The sequence below is a fragment of the Accipiter gentilis genome, chromosome 20 (assembly GCF_929443795.1).
Source record: "Accipiter gentilis chromosome 20, bAccGen1.1, whole genome shotgun sequence".
Classification (NCBI taxonomy): Eukaryota; Metazoa; Chordata; class Aves; order Accipitriformes; family Accipitridae; genus Astur; species Astur gentilis.
This window is the reverse complement of record NC_064899.1, coordinates 25,182,017-25,203,860: the sequence shown is the minus strand read 5'-3', so window position 1 is coordinate 25,203,860 and position 21,844 is coordinate 25,182,017. Positions and strand designations below refer to the sequence as shown.

Sequence of the window (21,844 nt, the reverse complement as noted above, 5' to 3'; positions counted from 1 at the left end):
TTGCCTCAAGCAAGTTATCTTCTGTTTCTACTACTTGTTGCCTCTATGAAATGAGTGAATTTGTCTGAAGGGTGAGAGCAGAGCTGCTTTAGGAACACCTTAGCTTTTTCACAAGTCAAAGAGCAGTAGTTATTTTTGGTAGTGGCAGTTGACAAAGTATTTACTAAATATGAGCTAAAATTTCTCCTTGTATATAGGTTGCAAACTGGGAGAAGCCTCAGATTTTATTGTCCGTCAAGGTACACTTATTCAGGTTCCATCCTCAGCTGGTGATGTTGGTTGTTACAAGATTTGTACCTGTGGACACAGTGGATTGCTAGAAAACTGCATGGAAATGCGCTGTGTTGACCTCCAAAAATCATGCATTGTTGGAGGACAAAGAAAAAGTAAGTAGTAGAACAGTAATCTTATCTTTATACAGCACCTGCTTAAGTAATGAATTTTGAGGTACATATGAAGATCCAGAGGATCTGAATGCGGAGTTTATCAGAAAATACAAAAGTTAATGTTTGCATCCCTATATATAATACTTGTTTCATTCTTGCATGTGCTGGAGGGTTCCATTATTTAAATCAATACTGAACTGTGTCTGTCTCAGCCAGTGAAAGTCCTGTGTGAAGCGTGTTCTTCGTACACCATTTTTCAACCAAAAGGTCACTGACTTGCCTCACATCCTGCATTTTATGGTGCTTGATAATGGGTAGCTTCCTTTCTGGTAGAAGAACTTGGTGGGAGCTCTGGGGATTGAGGACAGAAAAAGTTCTGCGAGGAGCCAGTAGGCAGCAGGGATAAAGCAACAACAGCAAACCAAATTGATCTCTAAGCATGCCATAGTTCTGAGGTTTAAGCACAGTATAACTGACTATAAACTGCTGCCCGCTTCCTGGATTCCAACTTTGCGGGTACTCTCAGTCTACTTTTAACAGCATTGGATATCCAGTGACCAACAGAGGTGTCTGGGGCAGGGTATGAGAAAAGGCGGAGAGGATTTAATCATACTTTCCATGAATATTCTCGCAGAACCTGTTCTGTGCTTCAGACCACAGACTCCTTGAGCAGGGAGTGGTTTCTTTACTAGCTCCAAATGGGGTTTTGGGTTTGGGTTTTGGTTTGGTTTTGTTGTTTGTTGGGGTTTTTTTCTTCTATGGATTTTAAATATGTGTTAAAAAAAAGTCAGAAACTTTTTTCATGAGCTATAACCTCTGGCAAGAAGTTCCACATGTTAAGATACATGTGCCTGAAAACCCTCTTTTTTTTTTTCTTTTTTTTTTTTTTTTGGCAGGGTTTGCAAGGGACTTCTTTTAATTTGAGCCTAGATGGTTTGCTTCATCTGGTTCCTCTTAGTTCATGAGATTCACCCTAATTCTTGTATTGAAAAAGCTGATGAATTATTGTTACCTATTTGCCTCCTCTTTCATACCTCTGTGATATTTTCCTCAGTTTTCTGGGTTTTTCTCCAAGCCAGTTCCTATTCTATTTAATAATTCCTTATTTGAAAACAGCTGTATACTTTTGATCATATTTATTACCCTACTGTGTACCTTTTTCTAGTTCTTATATTTTCTTTTGAAATGGGAACTGGACCTTCATGCACCATTCACAATGCAAGTGCCCAATCAAGTGTATATAATAGCAAAATTATGTTCCTTTCATAATTATGCTGAATGTTATTTTTTTTTGGCTACTAATTATTCTATTGAGGTCATGCTTTGACAGAGCAGTCTATTGTAACACCATGGTCCAGTTCTTAAGTGGAAATGGTCAGCTCATAGCTCATTGTGTGAATTGTAGAGAATTACTTTATGTTCAGTACAATGAATTTCCTCTGATATATCCTTTCCTAGATACTGAGTGTGGTGAGGTTTTCTTACTGTTCTTCATTATTTGGTCCTTTGTACCTTAATGTTATTGATATACTTTGTCATGTAAATACTTGCAGTTTTTTGGTTTACATAAAAATATGTTGAACAGAACAGCCACTGCATAGATCGTGGAGACTCCTCAGGTGACCTCCCTTCATTGTACATTATTCTGTTTCACAGTTATTTATCCATGTGAGCACCTTTTTTTCCTATATCTACTTTTTTTCTTGAAAGCCTGTGTTAAAGAGCTATTATATGTCTGTTGGGTATTAAAGTGTATCAACCTGATTTTCTGTTGTTGACATGTTTATTGACTCCAAATAATCCTAAAAGATTTGTTTTCTGACTTGCACAAAAACTGATATTCCTTCCCCCAATGTATCGTATTTAGGTATGTGTCCACTGATGCAAACTTTTATACTTTTACTACATTTATGTTGCATAAACTTAAGTTTACCTTTCTTTATCATCCACAGAACCTTTTTAAAAAAAAAAGTATCTATTTTAGCCACTTGCATTGGTATTTTAACAATAAAGGAATGCTAATTTTCTCTTTCTTGGCTTAGATTTAAATTATTAATTTTCTAAAATAACTTTACTGTTACTTTTCAGAGATTAAATTGGCATGGGTAACAGGTGTTAATTGGGTTCTACCTAATCTGATTCAAAGTAGTTGAAAGAGACATGACAAGTGATGCTTCTTAAAAGATGATATGGATTTATTTTGATTTATTCATTGCTTGAGAGCTTTAAAGGTATATTTTTGTCATGCAAACAGGCACTGTGCTCTTTGAAAAAGAAAAGAAAAAGCTACTACTAAGATAGGGAAAAATCTTCCGAAATGTCTTGAGTATAAAATGGAGTCTGTGCTGAGCTGCAAACTGTCTGAAGCTGATGTCTTTGAGTTGACAAGGAAGAGATGTTCTGCTAGTGAACAGTTACAGATTTCAGCTCTAGACATTGTTTAGTGTCTGTAAATCAGCCCTTTTAAAATATTGTCAGACTGAAGTCCAAGCATAACTAAAGCAAGTCAAAGATACCTGATAAGTCCAAAATAAGAGTCACTTTTTTTACCATGTAATAAAAACTATTTTCACATCAAGTAAATCTTAAGAAGCAAGGCACTTGTTGTAGTTACATTTGTCACAAACATAATTTTCTGATTGTATCCAAACCCTGAAGTCATGAAAGAGTAGCTAATTGGGATATTTCTTTCTCTTAAAAGATACCAAGCAGAGCTAAATAATCAATCATACAATTATTTTCATCACTCGTGAAGGTCTGCCTGCAATGTTCCATGCTTTTGCAGCTTGTAATGGTTTGGGTGTTTTGGGGTTGTTTTTTTTGGTTCATCCAAAGAGGATAAAAGTCAGTCAAACATAATTAAAACTTTTTTTTTAGTTGCCATATTGGTACTATTTGTTCATGCAAGCAGAACACTGAAAACATCTTAACCTTAATGATATATTTGGTGGGCAGTTACAGAAAGTTTCTGATGAAAGTAGATGCTTTTAAAATACAGTCATTAGCAAATATATTATTTAAATGGTGACTGAAACTTTTTATGGACCATTCTGTCCAAAGAAACCTGCACTTTTTCAGATTATTGGTGAAAATAATCACAAAAATTTCTGAAGCTGTATTTGCATTTTGTTTGCACAGTGTACAGCTGTCACTTGTTGTGGTAACTAACAACAATATGTGTAGCTGGTAGGTATTCAGTAAGTGTAGTCCTTTAAGAAAAAAAAAGATAAAAAAACCACCACCACAAAACCAAAACCAGACAGCTTCCTCTCTTTTGCTATAATTACTCATTAAATGTGTGGGGTGATTAAGACTCTAGGTATTATATAATGAAAGATAGAAATTACTACATTCCAAATTGATTAGATGATGTATTGAAAACAAATAATGAAAAATTTATGGTCACCATATGGACTTTTTGTAGTGACTGTATTTAATTGGTTTATATGTTGGTTGCAAACAGCCAGGGTTTAGTCATAAAATCAGAACTGTGGTTTTTAAAACCATTCTCTATAAACCAAACAACCCTGAATGCTTTATCAAATGCTGGGGGTTTTGTGTTGTGAATTGACTCCAGTTAATGAAGTGACTGCTGATGAAAAGGACAGTTTGCTGCGCGCACATTTTGATAGTGAAAGCCAACCCGTCTTGCCAAGTTTTTGAGTGGATCCTAAGTCGGTTACTATTTACTCTGAAGAATCACCTAAGAGATCTTGTGTTTGGCATTACCTTCAAACCTTGGAAACTTTTCTTCTTCCCTGCTGACAAATTCCTTCTTCCTTGAGTAGTACTGTAGTTAAAACAGAGCTTTTTGTGCTACAGAGGCTTTCTCTCCCAGCCCCTCTTGTTCTGCCATCATTTGGCTAGGAGTACCTCTTCCAAACTGCTCAAATGCTGAGGATTTTCCTTGTGCCCCTGTAATATTTTTCAAAAATTCTAATCCTTAATTTCAAGCCTTTGAAAAGAGATTAGAGAGAATTGCCTTATTTGTTGGTAGTCACCAACATGAATTGATTTGACATAAAACATACAACACAGTGAAGGGCAGTCATATGGACAGTTCACAAAACCAAACTGAAATTGCTAAATTGAAGAAAAATTCCCGAAGTTTGCAGTTTGGATCTTAGATTCAGGCGTGAAAAAGTTACTGACTTACAAAATGCAAAAATTCGGCAGGTTGCTCCATCCTTAAAAAGCTGCTGTGATGGTGTCAGTTGTATTACTAAGGGCTCCTTTCTGAAAACCAGTGGGTGAACATAGAGCCCTGTATTTGTGTGTGTCTTACGCTGAATCTAGATCTGGGTTTCTGTGCAGCTTTGCTACAAGCTTTCTTGTTCCCTGCTTTGGACAAAGCTGCATTGTAACTTGTACTGCTTGTTGAGGCTGAAATTATGACTATAATGGATGTTGCAAAACAGTAAAGACTGGAGCGAAGCATTGGCGCTTTTTCGCTCTTGACAAAAAGTACACACAAAGGAATGAAATGAGCACTACAGAGGAGTTTTGCATTATGTGTGATGCTGAAAGTTTAGCAGTCTTACATAAAATTAATTTAGGAGGAGAATGTGTCTATACAAAAGCTTTACCCTTGAAAAAATATCGAGCTTGCTAGCCAGAATTTATCTATTACTACTTCAGTTTTCTGAGTGTATTTCTTTTTTCAGCTTTAAATTGTTCTGGGGGGAAAAAAGAAAAAAAAAAAAAAGAAGAAAAAAGAAAACCTAACTTATACAGGCTTTGAAAGGATGAAGTGCTTGCTTCCTTGTTTAACTAAATAATCAAAACCACATGTGAACAGACTTTAAATGAATAAAGTAAAACCTGAGATCTAAAGAAAGATAGAAATTTCAGTGGGAAAATAAGCTGAATAAGGGAAATTAGAGGAACAATTAATAATAAAAATGTAGTGTCTGTGTAATACATATGAGTATATAGTCTTCTGGTATATTTGCATTAATAGTGTCCATTTATCTAATTTCTTTTATTTTAAGGCCATGGAACATCCTTCAATATAGATTGTAATGTCTGTTCATGTTTTGCTGGAAACCTGATATGTTCTACGCGTCAGTGTCTAACTGAGCATAGTTCAGAAGATGAACGTCGGAAGTTTACAGGTAACTTTCTGAACTATGGAAACCATAAGCTTCATATTCTTAGAGCAAGGATTATCTTCTAAATTCTTTCTACAGTATTAATGCACAATACCTGATAATTTGTTATTAATATGTTCTTTTAACTATTTATTTTTCTCATGTCCAATCTGCACTTCAGAAAAAACACACACCTTTTTTTAAAAAAAAAAAAACCAAAACACACAGTACTGAAAAATAAAATCTCAGGTGATATGTAAAAAATGGGTAGAGAAAGGGTAATGCCACTGAGGACAAGAGATAAGGAGTTTGGGGAAAAAAATGGAGAAAGCTGAGTAGAACTAGCCAGGAGGCAGGGCACCAACTTCCCTTCCTACTACTTCTAAGTGCGTATGTGCTACAGCATTGCTAAATTACACAAGGGAGGAAGTGGCTGAAGATATGGCACTTCTTTGCATTTACTGGAAGGCAAAGATATCTTAGTGACCCCTTGTGTATCTTCTGTCATAGAAAAGAAGTGTGCACCAAATTCCTGTTTTGTGTGTTGCTTTTTGCTTTTACAGGTTTACCATGTAACTGCGTAGATCAGTTTGTACCAGTGTGCGGTCAAAATGGACGCACGTATCCAAGTGCATGTATAGCTCGTTGTGTTGGGCTCCAGGACAATCAATTTGAATTTGGATCATGTATTTCCAAGGATCCTTGTAACCCTAACCCTTGTAATAAAAATCAGAGGTAAAAGCAGAATATGTTTTTAAGCTTTTCTTTGGCATCTTCTACTTGTAAAGCAGATTTATTTTTTCTTTCAATGTCTTGTATATTGTAGTAACGTTCTACTTTTGGGATACTCCAATAAAAATAACTGTAGTAGCTACTTTTTATTTATCATAGTTAGTAATGGACTATAATAACTGCCAGTTCTTTGTTCTGTTTATGTAGTGTTATATCGTTTAAATTCATTATGTGGATCTCAGTTTTAGCAGTAAAAGGGTATTTATGTATACTTTCAAAAGTGAGAGAATCACCTTTTGTTGAAATGGCTATAAGTTTCATTTTACTACTTTGTTTCACGCCTTCTTCTAGTAGTTTAAAAGAAACCCGCACCTGTATTCAAGACTTGGAGTTGGTCTTGCTTACTCAGTCAATAATCTGTGCTTTTTATCTCTAAAAAAGGAAAATATTGATCACTCTGGAACACATGAGTTAATTAGCTTGATATCTTGTGAAAACTGTGTCTCTACAATCTCTGTTTTTTCAATGTTGGAAAAAGCAAAATCTGTATAGACAAACATATTAAAACAAAAATATGCTCTGTGCTAGTGTCAGGAGAAAAGAAAATCTGACCTTTCTTACAGAAATCAAAGTCTGTAGCTCATAATATTGGCCCCTGTCTTCAATTTTCTCAGTGTTGTGCAATACTGCAGTCTCCTTTGAATTTGTACATTTTTCTGTTTTGAAAGAAAGCCACCATAAGAAGTTGTGTAATACTGTGCCTTCATGAAAACCGATTATAGCAATTTTGGTTTTTATCTTTTTCAGCACTTTAAATCCCTTGATGCTATAATAGCCATTATGGCATTGAAAATTGGAATTTCAAAGCTGCATTATGGATATACACTTCTTACCTCTTATATTTTTCATTTGGAAAGTATAGAGAGGTTTTTCAGTTTTACAGAATAACCATTATGCTTAGAACCTCAACTTGTAGTTTCAGTAAAGGACTGTACACAATACGGTTTTCTGGGTCAGTTTGATAATGTAGCATAAACTAAACATGCTCATTTTAAAACAACTCTGAAGCTCTTAGCATCTAATTAAGATCTTACATTCCCCTGTAAAGTGTTCAAATCTCAGAATTTCCAAGTCTCCCCTAACATAAAAGGAAAACGTGGACAGCAGCACTCGGAAGGAATAAGGACATATTGTACACAATCCAGTGGTAGCATTGTTGTCATTTATAGAAAGAGGAGATTGTTAACAAAGGCGTTTGACCTTTCATCAGTCTGTTCATGAAACTCTACTGGCTGGCATTTCTCTAGCGGAGGGATGTCTTGCAGGGTGTGTGGCAAATCTTTTGCAGAGAAGACCATGGAAGGTACATATTTAACATAAAGGGGAAAGAATTTCTGCTGTTTATTACTCTTTACTTATCTGTGAAAGCTTGAGAGGGATGACATACCACAAAAGGAAATTGTGTTATTACTAGATTTTTCCATTTGTTTGCAGTCATCCCCAAGATTGGATGTGATAGGATATCCTGAACCTACAAAGCTAGATATTTGTAACTGAAACCATATAATCTTGTACGTCTTGTTTTCACTACCTTCTCAAGGAAGGGTGAGGCTAGACCTCTGCAGTATAATCTTTTTCTCTTGCAGTTCACCCTTTTCATGTTTTCCCTAGTTTTCCTTAAATGTGCATTTACAGAATGAAGCTTGGCATTAGGTAAGAAGTTTATGGAAGCCTTTTTTGAAAATCCATTGAAAAATATTTGGTAAAAGATAAATTTTAGTGGAAACTGAAACTGTAGTTGTGTTCACATACATTGATTGAACATGGTGTGAAGCAATTCCAGGTTTGTGATGAGACCTGAAATTGGCTATTCAGAATATTTTATCACTTGTATTTCCTGTAGCTCTGAACCATAGTTGGCTCTAAAGCACTGGAGAAGATTTCACTGAAAATACTTTCCTGAATATTTTGAGACTTAAAAAAAAAAAAATCCTATGATGTGATTTGAAATTATTATTACTTTATGCAGGTGCATACCAAAGAAACAAGTTTGCTTGACTAGTTTTGGAAAGTTCGAATGTAGCCAGCATGAATGTGTGCCAAGGCAGTTAAATTGTGACCAGACGCGGGATCCTGTTTGTGACACGGACAATGTGGAATACAGTAACCTGTGTACTTTGTACCAAAAAGGAAAAAGTTTAGCATACCGAGGACCCTGCCAGGTAGGAGGTAGTTCTAGCATTAAATATCAAATCATCTTTGTTCTTTAATGTTCAACTTTGCAATATTCTGGGTTTTTGCAATATAATGGTTTTTATAGCTTACAAATTGTTTTCATTGACAGTAATCCTTTAAAAGAGTAATTTGAACTAGTATAAAAAATACTCTCACAAAATTATATTCAGAATTTTGTCAAGTGTTTCTCTGCTTTAGTTAACAGTTGTCTCAAAACCAATCAAAAGCTTTACTTATGCTTTCTTGGGGATAATGCTCTGATATTTATATTAAGGCTTCCTATATTTTTCACTATTAAAGCTTGCACTGAGGTGTGTTTGCAGTAATTAGTACAGTTCCTTGGTTAGTCAAACACTGGGTTTTACCAATTTGAACTTGTTTTAAATAAAAATTAATGCCCTGTCATAGCAAGTCTTTAGTATTTTGTGTGATAGTGCCCCAGGTTTACCAAGTTCATTGTTCAGGATCTGTTTACACTTAAGTTTTGTTGGAGATGGGGCAGTCTGTAGTGTTTTCTTTAGTTAGTCTGGATTGGAGTAGTCTTCATACTAATCCCTAAAAAGGATTAGGATTAGGTTTAGTTCTTCCATACCACTGCTGCCTATAGTGTTTGTAGACAACCTATTTCTATCGCTTCACAAGAAAAGCCAGGAGCTACTCTTTTCGAAGTTGCTGGCTTTACCTTACTGTTGATAGACTGTTCATCTCCAGGTTTTTCTCAAATGATGAAGATTAATTTGATACCTCCTTTTGGTCTCAACTGATGGATGTTCTTAGAAGTACAGAACATTTTTTCAGGGTTTTTCTATATTATAAATGCTATTGCTCTTTTAACCCACTTAATTTCTGCCTTTCTGTCTTTATACCTTCTTTTTCTTGCCCTTTTTCAGCAACCTCGTTAAGTACAGATAATTCTTCTCATTGCACATCAGATATCTCATGAGATACTCAGAGAATGTTCAGCCCTTGAACAGTAAGAATCAAAGGAACATTGCATGGCTGGGTTTTTTTCCTCCAGCAGTTATGTGTCTAGTTGTCTCCATGTTCACGAAGTTTTTGACACTGGTAGCTTTAAGTTTTCCTTCTCGCTTTTATAGGGGAGATGACTGCAAGATATGAAACCATTTGGGGTGCTCACATTTACTTGTTCTCTGTGTGTTGTTGTTTGCTTAGGTGTGTAACACAGAAACTGTAATTGTCGTGCTATTTAGGGGATATACAGTGATCGTATAGCTATGGTCATTTACTTGAAATACTAGTTAGTTTAATAAAATACTTACACCTTAGCAAGAAATTAGGGAATGAGTTGTGTCATTTCACAAGACTTTGGACACAAGTATTAGTCATATCTTGTCTGCAAAGAGTCAGCAATTCCGTTTGCTTCTGTCCATGGTCAAAAGCTTAAGTTTATTGGCATTTGACGTCTTGAGTGTGTTGGACTAATATACGTGCACGGGTGGGATAGGAGGAAACTACATGACAATTTTCTTTGATTTTTATATGTGCTTGAATCAAGTGACACACTAGATATGATTTATCTGAGAGGAAAAAGGACACGATAAACATATTTTTACAGGTGTGAAGATCTCAACAATAAATATATTTTTGACAGAGGTGTCTAGTAGTGGGGTTTACTCTTTTGAAGTAAATGTATTCATTTTACTTCCCAAATAATGTGTTAGAAGTACATGGGCGCACACTGAATTTTAAGGACACAAAACCACAGAGATGAATAAATCATTAATGTAATTGAAATGTTAATAAATGCTACAATAGCAAATATTTATTTATAAAATAATTTTATTAATAAAGTCATTGTTTATTATATAATAAAATTATAGTAATATTAAATTAATTAGCTTTAAGAAATAAGTTAATTTAAATGACATGGTCATTTTATTTAAGCATTGGCACAGAACAGAAATTGTTTCCCAAAACCCGTCTTATTGTACTTTTCTGATTCCAACTTACATTTTTCTGTCATCTTCTTTAAGTACTTACTCTTTGCATTTATTACCCATTTGTAAACTGTCAGGTTATTTACTCTAGATTTCCTACTTTTTTGAATGTTTGACAGTATTAGCAGCAAATTCCCATTTAACTTTGTTTTTGCTAATGTTAAAACTACTCTGAACTTTCTGTAGCACGAATAAATTGATCCTTGAAACATTTCTGTGTGTTTCAGCCATTTTGCAAATCAGTGGAACCTGTATGTGGACATAACGGAGAAACCTACAGCAGCGTCTGTGCCGCCTATTCCGACCGTGTGGCTGTTGACTATTACGGACACTGTCAGGCTGTAGGTGTTCTCTCAGACTACGGTTTTCATTCAGAGTGTGCCTTCGTTAAGTGTCCCCAGCTTTCCACTACTGGCTGCAAACCGGTTATTGCACCAGGTATGTTAATTTGTTGGAGTTTACTGCAGGTGGGAAAGAGCCTCTCCAGGCTGCGTGTACAAATCGGCCTATATTTGGAACAAAACTTATGCTTTAAAACATTATATTCCATAATGTCTTTGAGCCTTCTAAGAGAAAGGATGAAGCAGAGATCTTTACTTAGGGCTAGAACAAGCCAATATCAGGACTTGGACGACTAATTCTGAAGTGGAAAGGCCTTGGCTTGAGGAGTCACACTCCTTCGGTCTTTAGAAACTTGAAGCTGTCCCCATAGGACTGGTTTGGGAGAAAGGAATGAGGTCTGTGGTGTCTAGGGTAGAATGTCGCTGGGAATCGGGTGACTAATTTTTCGGAAGTGGCAGCACAGATACCACACTGGAATGCCAAACTGTCGTCAGAGTTCCCAGAAGAACAAAGATGATATTTAATTAGAAGATAGAGTGCGATACCGTATGTATTTACAGTACTGTGAAAGGGGAAGACAGCAGGAATAGTTTTGCAGTTGTGCTATTTTAAACTGGTTTTTTATTGTTTTCACAAGTCCTTGCTTTATGAAACAGTAACTAATCACAGGTAATATACAGAGCAAGGAAAGCTCCGTTTTTAAGAAGAAACAGTTTTATGCATTTTTCTCATTCACAGGTTTGAAAAAGGGTCTTTTTCCTTTGGTATTACATGTAATATTGTAAAAGTCACTCTGTGAGTGTGAATTATATATAATAAGTTGGGGGGGTGAATTAAATATACAGTCATGGGTGGAAAGTTGAAATACTAGCTCTGGTTTCCGAGACGGTGAGGAAAAACAGTAGAAGAAACATGATGTGCCTCTGTTAAACACGAATCTGTGAGACAAGTCCTTTCCCCCCCCTTATACAAAAATTCTAAGCTCCAACATGGTATAACTGCATAAATTAATGTTTGTCATATGCATAACTGCTTCTGTCACATCCTAGCTATTTCAGCTCTTGAAATTCTTCATTTCTATGGTTGTATATGCATGCATCCATACAAAATCTTGGCTTGTGGTACACAAAGTGCCTGTGTTTTTTAGCTTTCAGTAATGTATCACCTTGAAACAAATGAAAATTCGTGTTGTTGCTTCATGTTGATAGTAGTAAATGTGTGTTGAAAAGTGACTGCTTTTGCATTGTAAATGTTTTCAACATTAAACCATCTTAGAAATTGTGCAATTCTGCTATCAAATTGAAACATTTACTTTGCTTTGGTAGTTTTGCTATTTTCATTCTCGGTTAATGTTCAACTTTTGACCTCTGCTTACTTAAAAGTGAAAAGACTATTTGCTTTTATTCCTGAGATTATTTTTTTTTTTCTCCACATAGGAGCCTGCTGTCCACTATGTGCTGGAATGCTGAGAATCTTATATGACAAAGACAAGCTGGATACTTTTGCAAGGGTAAACAGCTTAATCATGCCTTATGGTAAATGGTACACGGAAAAGTCAAGTCACTGTATACTCTCTCCTGAAAAGTTAACACATTATAAAACCGATTATTTTCAGTTTGTAGTGTGTTTTGGTTTTTTTTCTTGATACTGTTTATACTTTCCTCTATTTCTTAATATCAGGTGTAGAAATTGAATTACGATGCAAAGCAAAACAGAATTAGAGTAGGTACAAAGCAGTACATTCAGTTTTGCAGTTTAAATGACTTGTAATAGTAAAGACAAATGACACGGGATCTGCATCTATCTCATAGTAATAATACAGTGTATATTGGTTATTTATGGCCTTTCTGCTAAGATTATTCTGGTAGCTCACTATTTCCTAATGTAGGTAACTTAGTTCTGACATTGTCTTATGTTTAAATGGGTTTGTTTTACACTCTTTGGGTTATGTAGATAGTTGTCACTGATTTTGTTGCTCATCAGCTAAAATGTTGGATTTTAATTTAATATCTCTGTAAGCTAGACACCAGCATCCTTCATTGCTGCTCTTTGAAAACCTCCAGTGTAAGATGGATCTTCTCGTGTTGATTGTCTGTCACTGAACACAACATACTAGGCCTAGACTCCCTATGTGGTGTATAAAAGGATTGCACTTTATTGACCCCTGCTTTTATGCTTCGGTATATGGAACAGAGCAGAACGGTTGATTTTTGGCACAACATCACAACAAAATAGAGTAGTATGACAGTCATGCCTGGTGAAGCAAAACAATTCATGTTTGCATCTGCATGTGATTTTCATTTTCTAAATATCAAGACGACAGAGAATTTCACCAAAACAGTATAAAATTACATTAACCAGTTTATATGTTTAGAAGGAGAGATAATTAGCTATGATTGTAAAAACACAGGAAAACTTAGCTTGAACGTGACCCGTGGAGATCGTCTAGTCCAACCCCCTCAACTCAACTCAAAGCAGGATTAACTCCGGTTAGATCACCTTGGCCAGCTGAGTTTTTAAAACCTCCAGGAGTGGAGGTTCTACAAGCTGAACGCCGCTGGACTCTCTCCAGTTCATCAGGGTGGCCTGGGGAAGTGGAGCAGGGCGTAAATAAAGGGGGACCGTGACTTCTGCTGGCTCTTCTTGCTGTTGCAGCCCTGTCATCACAAAGCCATAACTCTTCATTTCTGGTGGCTCTTGGAACAGGTTCTGTGGTAGTAAAGGAGTGCCAGCTGGTAGGGCTGCCCTGCCTCTTGTTTCCCAGCATGGGAGTACAAGCCACTGTAACAGATAACCATTTACATTATTTTGAGGTACATGATGCATAACCGTGAAGGTGGTCAACACCACATATCAAAACCGTGGTTAATTTAAAAAATAAATAATTTTTTCCCCTTCTTCCTTTCACTTTTTTAATGGTTTTGGGGGAGTTGGTTTGGGTTGGGGTTTTTTTAAATCATAAACTCATTTTTAGAATTATGTTTTAGAATGATAGAATCATTGAATTGTTTAGGGTTTTTGCTAGAGATTAGAACTGAGTAATTTAATGGCTGAAACAAATTTTCTGGCATGACATCAAGTTATTAAAACTGAAGAGGAGAAATGTAATTTTGCATAATACCACGTCATCCACAAAGTTCTTTGTTTTCTTCCAGGTAACAAACAAAAAGCCTATAACAGTACTTGACATACTTGAGAAAATCCGCCTACATGTCTCAGTGCCACAGTGTGATGTGTTTGGATACTTAAGCATAGAATCCGAAATTGTGATTCTCATCATTCCTGTGGATCAGAACCCCAAACCATTGCAGGTAAACTATGTATTATGTATGGACTATGTATTATGGATAGTAAAAAGTGTCTTGAGACTCCTGCTTTTCTGGTAAGAGGCTTTTGAGTGTGGGTAATTAGAGGGGGGAGGTGAAGGAGGGCCAAGGATAGAGTAGTATGACTTTTGTTTTAAAATTAATAAATGCAGAACCCTCAACTTTCTATGGCTAAAATAACAGAAAATATAAACTGATGAAAATAAATAAATTACTGAATGACCTCTTAAATTAATTGTATATTAAATGCGTACTAGCATATGAAACGGTACTCCTTTGTCTCCAGTGTCAGGGTTAAAAGTAGATTGAAGTATATATGATAGTAGGCTGAAGCACATCATACATATTGATATCATATTACTCCATTGCACGCATCTTGATGTTAAGCAGTAATTCATACCAAAGAGGATCTGCTGAGACTATTCTGAGACCATCCTGGTTTTGATATTCCTTTTTACCTTATGGAAAAAAGTGCTGGGAGATCCCAGTTAAAAGGGAAATCATATTCCAATAAGCTGCCCAACTTGCTGTCTCATAGTTAGTTCATGCTAGCAAACAAGAACCTAATGCTCACAGTGCTAAACTCTAAAGGTAAACCAACAAATGCAGCTCAAAGTTCTTACGGTATTTTCTTAGGAGCAGTTCAGAGCAATAGAAGTAAGGCTTTGGCTATGTGTTGCATTATTACTGTCTTGGAGCTGTTGCTTCATTTTTACTTTCTGCTTGTTAACCTTTGCAAGACCAGTGAGGGCGTCTTCTTCCTATTAAAAGGAACGTAATTCCTTGCCGTTTTTATAGTTGTTTCTAATAGTCTTGCCTGGCCCTGCTGACAGCACTCTGTAACGAAGTCCCTCTGCACGTTAGGTGCTCTGACAGGTTCATTCTGTTACCTGACATCTTGATGCGTACTAGCGCAAAATGAAGGATTTAGCTTTGATAAGGAAGGGGAGAGAAAACCTGCCCACGATCTTTCTCTTATCTTTGACAATACAAACAGAATTCAGGCAGGTTCATTTCCTTGTTTTTTATTTTATATTGATTGCTGCTTCCCACTTCCATTTTACTTCTACAGTCGTCATTTTGCATGCTCAGTATTGTTTCTGGGACTGGCTAAAGTTACGGTATAGTGTGAGGGGATAGAATCGCTGCCATAAACTTGGTCAAGCTGCAGTATGTAATAGGGTAGTTGTTCCTCAGGCAGATATATTGTGTGTATTTTGCTCGCCCGTGCTACTAGAGCAACCCTGTTATGTCCAGCTCACCTCCAACTTACGTCTCCACCGTTAGCAGACATAGCCCAAAATGTTACCAGGAGTTAGGAGACAAGGTCTGGAGCCTTGCCAGCGTGGTCGGCTCTCGCTCCATCTGCAGCAGGTGCTGTCTGACTCCTGGGGAGGGATGGACTCTCTGGAAGCAGAGAGGCCACCTGAAACCAGGGAGAGCTGCTCATCTCGCTGGTGACACCCATGACGGAGTTTAGAAGTTCCTCAACTTGCAAAGCTTTGGGCCTCCTGATACTAAATTTGTCAAGTTAAAACTTCACCAGAGGACCTTTCAAAGCTGTTAAGGAGACGTAGTGCTAAATTGATTTCTGGGTTGCAGAAGGTAAGGTAGAAAAGTGGATTTTCTAACATAAATTCATAATTATCATCAAGTTAGTGGGGCAATGGAAACCTGGGTTTTCTCATGTTTTCCTATTACTTCCATTCTTCTCTTCCCATAAAAGAAATCAGTTTTCCCTGATTGGAAGAAAAAGCCCAGTAAGTGGAAAATCCTGATTTCTCCACTGTTGCAGACTTCAAGGCAGTATCTTGGTCAATCAGGAAGGAAGTCCTCAGTTTTAGAGGCACTTTAGTTATCCTTTACTGTGAGCTTTTTGGCATCAACGTTCAAAACACATCACCCATGGCAACTTTTATGTAGCTTCCTTCCTTCCCTTTTGCTACTACTCAGGGCTTCTACAGTACTTCTCATAGTACCAAAGTCTATGATAAGAGCTCCAACGTTTTCTAAGAAATACTCCCAAAAATTGTATAAATCTTACATGCTGATGGGAATAACTCAGATTTTCTTTCCTGAATTTTGCCATCTAGCAACATTTTTGTATTGGCATTTTACATGGCAAGAAGAGAAATAAAAGGTGTTTTTTTTTCCCTTAGATTGAAGCCTGCAATAAAGAAGCAGAAAAGATAGAGTCACTGATAAATTCAGACAGTCCAACATTAGCATCACATGTGCCGCTGTCAGCTCTAATTGCATCTCAAGTACAAGTTTCGTTTAGCATTTCTTCTCCTTCTGTTAAAGTGGTGCCTGTTCTGCACTCCCTGTTCATAAGCCTTTTATTCACCTTGTCAGCATTAATATATTTTATATAACTGCTTAAAAAATATGCATGAGTATTGCGGTGTTTTATATTGTGAAGGACATTCAGAATTGTTGATCACTGAACCAGAAAAAAAAAAATTGTATAAGATGTGATGAACTAATATTTTTTCAATGAAGAACTAAAAGTATTTGGAATAATGTGAAAAGATTATTCTTTTATTCGTTACTAGTCAGATGACTGTTTCAGCACAGTTAGGTGGTTTTCCACTGATCTTGGTTGGAAACATAAAATACTCTGGAAGGTTCTGACATTATGCCGGTATGATTTTTGCAAGAAGGGATCGTGTAGGGGTTTTTTTCAGCAATGAACAAAACGGTGTTTGGAGTTCATTGAAGAATCTTAATTTTATATTATTCAGATGCATATCAGTGACAATGAAAAGCACGCACCTATTTTAAACATCATTTTTGGAAGAAACTAATTGCTGCTACTTAATTACCTTACCAAAAATTTAAGAGTTTATTCTCATGTAAATATGCTTTCATATTTTATTATGAAGAAAACTAACTAGCCCTGGGCCTATTTCAGTAGATGTCTTTACTTGGACTAGTGAAGATTTGCAGGACATTGGGCTCAATGCTTGTAAAATGACAATCAAGCTCTATACTAGGACCTGACTTCAGTGAAGAAATATGTTCTTTTTATAGTTTTGTACATTTCAGAATCTCATATTGGATGCAAAATTATAAAGAATCTCAGTATCTATATTTAAGTGCCATTTAAAATATTGCAGTATTTGCATGTTATCTAATGAAATTTATACTTTAAATGTTTATACAAACAGTATGTTTTATTACTTATTGTATTTTATGCACCTGACCTTAGTCTACATGAAGTATTTTATATCAGTATTATGATAGCCAACTCTTGAAGTATATACAGAAAAACTTATTTTTGCCAAAATGCTGAACTTTGAAAGAAAGCACTGAAAACTTTTTGAACATGTATGTTGTTGTAGCATGTTTGTAGCAATTATTTTCTGCTAAATCTTTTAAATGCAAAAGTATTAAAGCTTTTTATTTTAATAAAACACTTTGTCATGTGTCCTTGTATACGAATGCATGTGACTTTACAGAATTTTGCAATACAGCATATATTTTTCTTTCTCTATCAAAGCAACACTTAAAACTCACTGCAGTTACATACATTCATGACTCACACAGCTTACTGTTTCCAAGTAAAGTACATTTCAAGGGGACTTTGGGAGCTGTTTGGTTTTTTGGGTTTGTTGTGGGGGGTTTTTGGGGGTTTTGTTTTGGTGGAGTTTTTCTACCAAATCTTTGTCACAGGCATGTAATTTATGCTATGAGTCTCAGACTTGATTAAGTATAGAAGAAGGTAGATGTCTTTATGGGACCCTCTTGGGTAAGATTACAGTCATCCTCAGTTTGGATCTGGAAAAGACTTCTCTCTCCTACAGTTGGAAGTCTGCACAAATGTTCAGGACAGAATTGGTACCTTATTTGTACCCAAACTTTAAGGCTCAACCTCCTCCAAAGCAAACAGAGTGACTAGATGCAAGCTGAGAGTGAGTTTCTTTGAAACCTCCATCTGTTGCTTTTCTAAGCATATCTCTGTTGCCTCTTAATGAGTGAAGAACACTTTTCTGGTTTAAGGGCAGTTGTACTTTGTATATAGTTTCCGAGTACTTTTGGTAGAGGAGTACAAATGCAGGTAATCTTTGGAAGTGTTCTTGCCGAATAAATCCAGAAAGGCTCATGCGCATAATCATCGAAGTCTGGGTACAAAAAATTTGTTGACTATGTTTATAATCCATCTGTTTCTGAAATTTCTTCTGTGGGTTCTTTAGAAACTTGGACACGAGTGTAATGAATGCATTTGAAAAGCTTTTTGACCTGAAATGGCTTAGGTGGTCTCCCCAGAAACTACAAGCAATTCAGATGGTTTATTGACTTCCTTATTTCTCCAAATCATTAGCAAGTATCTATTCGACGTGTAGCCTGTTTACTTGCTTAGCATTTAGCTGAAGCAATCCGATGCCTACTACAATGAAAGGAATTATAAATGTCTTAAGAAAATACTTAAATACATGTATACATACATGCCACACTGGAAAAATTAGTTAAGAGCTTAAAAACATCTTTTGTGAAACAATATATAGTGTTCGGGGGGGTTGTTTTGGTTTGGTTTTTACTCCTGTGAAGATTTTCTTCGATGAAAGATAATACAAAAAAAGTTGCCTCTGTATGATGAATCTGGAAAAAGCAGAATTTAAGCCAAGAGATTTTTGAATTCACATGCGAGTGTCCAGTACTTGCTAAAAAAGAGTGAATATTTTGAGTGCTTATGTCAAATATGTACAGAAGCAATGACATTTCATATAACCCTAAATTCTTGAACTGAAGTCCAGCACCCGAAGTGTACAGGGCTTAGGTTCTTTTTGCCAGATGAACAAAAGTACTTAAGTGTTTTCTAGGTTTTCTCAAGGCCTTGGACTACCTCAAAGGCATGAAGAAACTATTTACTGACGGGTTTCGAATTCAATTGAACTAGGAGAAAAGATGGAAGGAACCAAGCCCAGTTTTGCTTGCAAGTTATGAAATTTGAACCGAATGGGGACAAATTGGATACAGGTTTCAGATGAGTTTTCCATGTAAGCGCTCATGATGTTCTGTCACCATCTGTGTGGAAATCTGGGTTCACTTAAGAAGCCACGGAGACAGCACTAGCCTGTTTGTTGCTTTTGCAACAGGACCCAGCTGAAACATTTACAAAACATTATTTTCTTGCCTGCTGAAAACCAGAGTTAATGGCAATAATTGGGTCCGGCGAGGTGCTTCAGTTCTGTTTCGGTTTGTTCGGTTTAGCTCTTCTCAACAGGGTGGCAGCGAAGCGGAGGTGCCGGCAGTGCCTGTTGGTACACCCCTCAGAGCGGATCAGCCGCAAGGGTGAATATCGGAGCGAATGAGAGCAAGAGATTTCTGGCTTACGCTTTCTGCTGAGTTCCGAGTCCAGCAGGACCTGGGATCTCTGACTTTGAGAGAAGGCAATAGTCAGTTCTGTGAGAGGGCACGAAATCGGCACTTAGAACCACAGGGCCACTTCCCAGCCCCGCTCTTCGTTCATGCTCTACTTTTACGCTACTTTACCCAGTGTTATAACTTGGAGATTTGCACGTATGTATCTTGATAAAGTGTTACTTATACATCCTTACTGAGTTGTATGGTGCTTCTCCAGGTCAAAGTATATTTCAAAGCTTTTCAGCAGCATCACTATTTCTAGGAAGCCCTGGGAGCGTTTACATGAGCAAATATAAGTTATGTGAGTGCTTTGAAAGATTGTGGCTTGGACGTTTCATATTTGAAGTCTGGACTGTAAGGTGACCCTCTGGTCAAATGAATCCCAAAAAAGAAAAAAGTAGCATTGGGGGGAAAAAAAGATGTCTGTGCCACAGTTGCGTTAGACCTGACTGCAACTTCCCACGTGTTCTTTGAACTGGTGCTTTTACGCAATGAGACCAGGAGCTCCAGCTCTTCCACGTGGAGTACAAATGAAGGTAAGAACTGCCGGGAACAACCTCACCTCCTAGCAGTGCTTTTTTTACCTCCTACCACTTTTTTTACCACAAGCGCTGCTTGTTTGTGCTCTCTCTCCCACTCCTCTCTGGGCTGCAAGCTTTTGCAGAGCCCATTGCATCAGCCAAATTGACGCTGAGCTTAAAAAGACCCAAAAACCCTCTTTGAGAAAAATGTTTCCAAGGCCTAGCAGGTTTGTCCTAAGTTATCACACTACAGTGAAAAGGATACGCTTTTAGCATGAAGTAGGACACCAACTTTTGCTAATTAATACCATGAAGTTGAAGGTTTGGGTTACTATATCTGAAGCTGATCAATCCTATACAAATTCAATGTTATCAACATTTGCATTATTGCAGCCAATGCGGTATTTAAAGCAAAGGTGATTACTTTGAAAATTGAGGGAACATTCAAACAACCTTTCTTAATTTTATTGGGCTTTGTACATACACTGCTAAACGGAAAAAAGTGTGTGCATTTCATTTCTGTGTAAGAAAGCAATTTTTTTACAGTGAGAAGAATCAATTGCTAGAACACCCTCCCCAGGGACGCGGGGAGTCCCCACAACGGGAGGTTTTCAAGATGTGACTGGACACAGTGCTAGGTAAAGCACTGAAAGGTTGGACCAGATGATCTTCTGAGGTCCCTTCCAACCTGGGCTGTTCTATGATTAAAGAAATACTTTCACTTGCAGTACGTGGAAATTTTTGGCTTATTACGTTATTTTGAGATCTTGTGAACACTGTTAGGATTCATTGATTATTGCTTTCAAAATAACATATAAAATAACTAATATTTCCCACTTCAAACAGCCTTTTTCATGATATATACATTAAAGCCTTTAGAATACATTTAAATACTTTACACTGATGTAAGTTTTATTTAAATTATGAATGATAAAACAGACTTCTGCAAGCATAACATAGCAACAGCTTTTACGATCACTACGTTCATTATCTCTCCAGTGCTATTGGGGGGAGGAGGAACAAGCAAACCATTCCATTAGTCCATTAGCCTCAAACTACTGGCTACTGTTATTTAGAAATAGATCCGTGTATTTTAAGCACATCTAGTTGTAGCGCATCATTGCTACAACATCCTATGCGCTGACACCCCAGCTTCTGCATTCTTCAACGTGAACAAAGTTATGGTCCAAACCATATTCATGTTAGGCGTTTTGAAGGAGACTTACCCAAAGGGCAACAGTAAAAGGTTTAGAAGGTAAAAGCTCTTGTAAAAGGGTGGGTTTTTTCCTTGCAGTTCCTAGGACATAAAGGAGAATACGAAATAAAGGATAATCTTCCCCAAGGATGCAAGAACTTGTGAAATAATGCAGTAACCTTATCATCACTTATATAAAGAAAGATTGTTAACCCTGTGTTTTTCGTTAGGTGATCAGAACTGTGGTCTTCAACGTATATATGAGTACTCTGACAGTACTTAAATAATCCTACAGATTCTTGCCGTAAAGAGCCACCCTTGTGTTTTGGCAAATGCTCTCTGTTGCGTTTGGCGAGGTTTCTCAGCTGACTTCTCTGTGCTTGGAGCTCAGCATCAGCTACAGTACACGCAAAGGTTTTCAATCTGTTTTTTCCAGTTCTGATTCTCCTTCTAAGCTAGCATTCTTCTGAAGCATTTCTGAATGATCCTGAGGGTTAAATGATTTAATTAGCAGGTTAGGATATACAGTGGAACCAGAGGGTTTTTTTTTTTTTTTTGCAAAGCTTTCTCACCAGTGCTAGTGTGGCAGGTTTCAAATTAAAGCCTGCTCTTCAACTTGGTGATCTGCGATTCTGCACTGTTCGCTGATGGTGGAATGAGTGGATTACCTCTTCTTGCTACTGTTTGCTGTA

At 36.8% G+C, this 21,844-nt stretch overlaps 1 protein-coding gene across 2 annotated transcripts in view; it reads left to right on the top strand.

Annotated features, from left to right (window-relative positions):
* Positions 1-17,485, top strand: part of RECK (reversion inducing cysteine rich protein with kazal motifs) — a 63,678-nt gene extending 46,193 nt beyond the window's left edge. For both annotated transcript variants that reach the window (XM_049824128.1, XM_049824129.1), the window contains 8 exons: positions 198-386; positions 5,378-5,500; positions 6,040-6,211; positions 8,238-8,430; positions 10,629-10,839; positions 12,180-12,253; positions 13,899-14,054; positions 16,229-17,485. In XM_049824128.1, the coding sequence (XP_049680085.1) occupies positions 198-386; positions 5,378-5,500; positions 6,040-6,211; positions 8,238-8,430; positions 10,629-10,839; positions 12,180-12,253; positions 13,899-14,054; positions 16,229-16,444 (1,334 nt within the window). In that variant the 3' untranslated portion in view covers positions 16,445-17,485. The remainder of the gene's footprint in view (positions 1-197; positions 387-5,377; positions 5,501-6,039; positions 6,212-8,237; positions 8,431-10,628; positions 10,840-12,179; positions 12,254-13,898; positions 14,055-16,228) is intronic.
* The last annotated feature ends 4,359 nt before the right edge of the window (positions 17,486-21,844 follow it).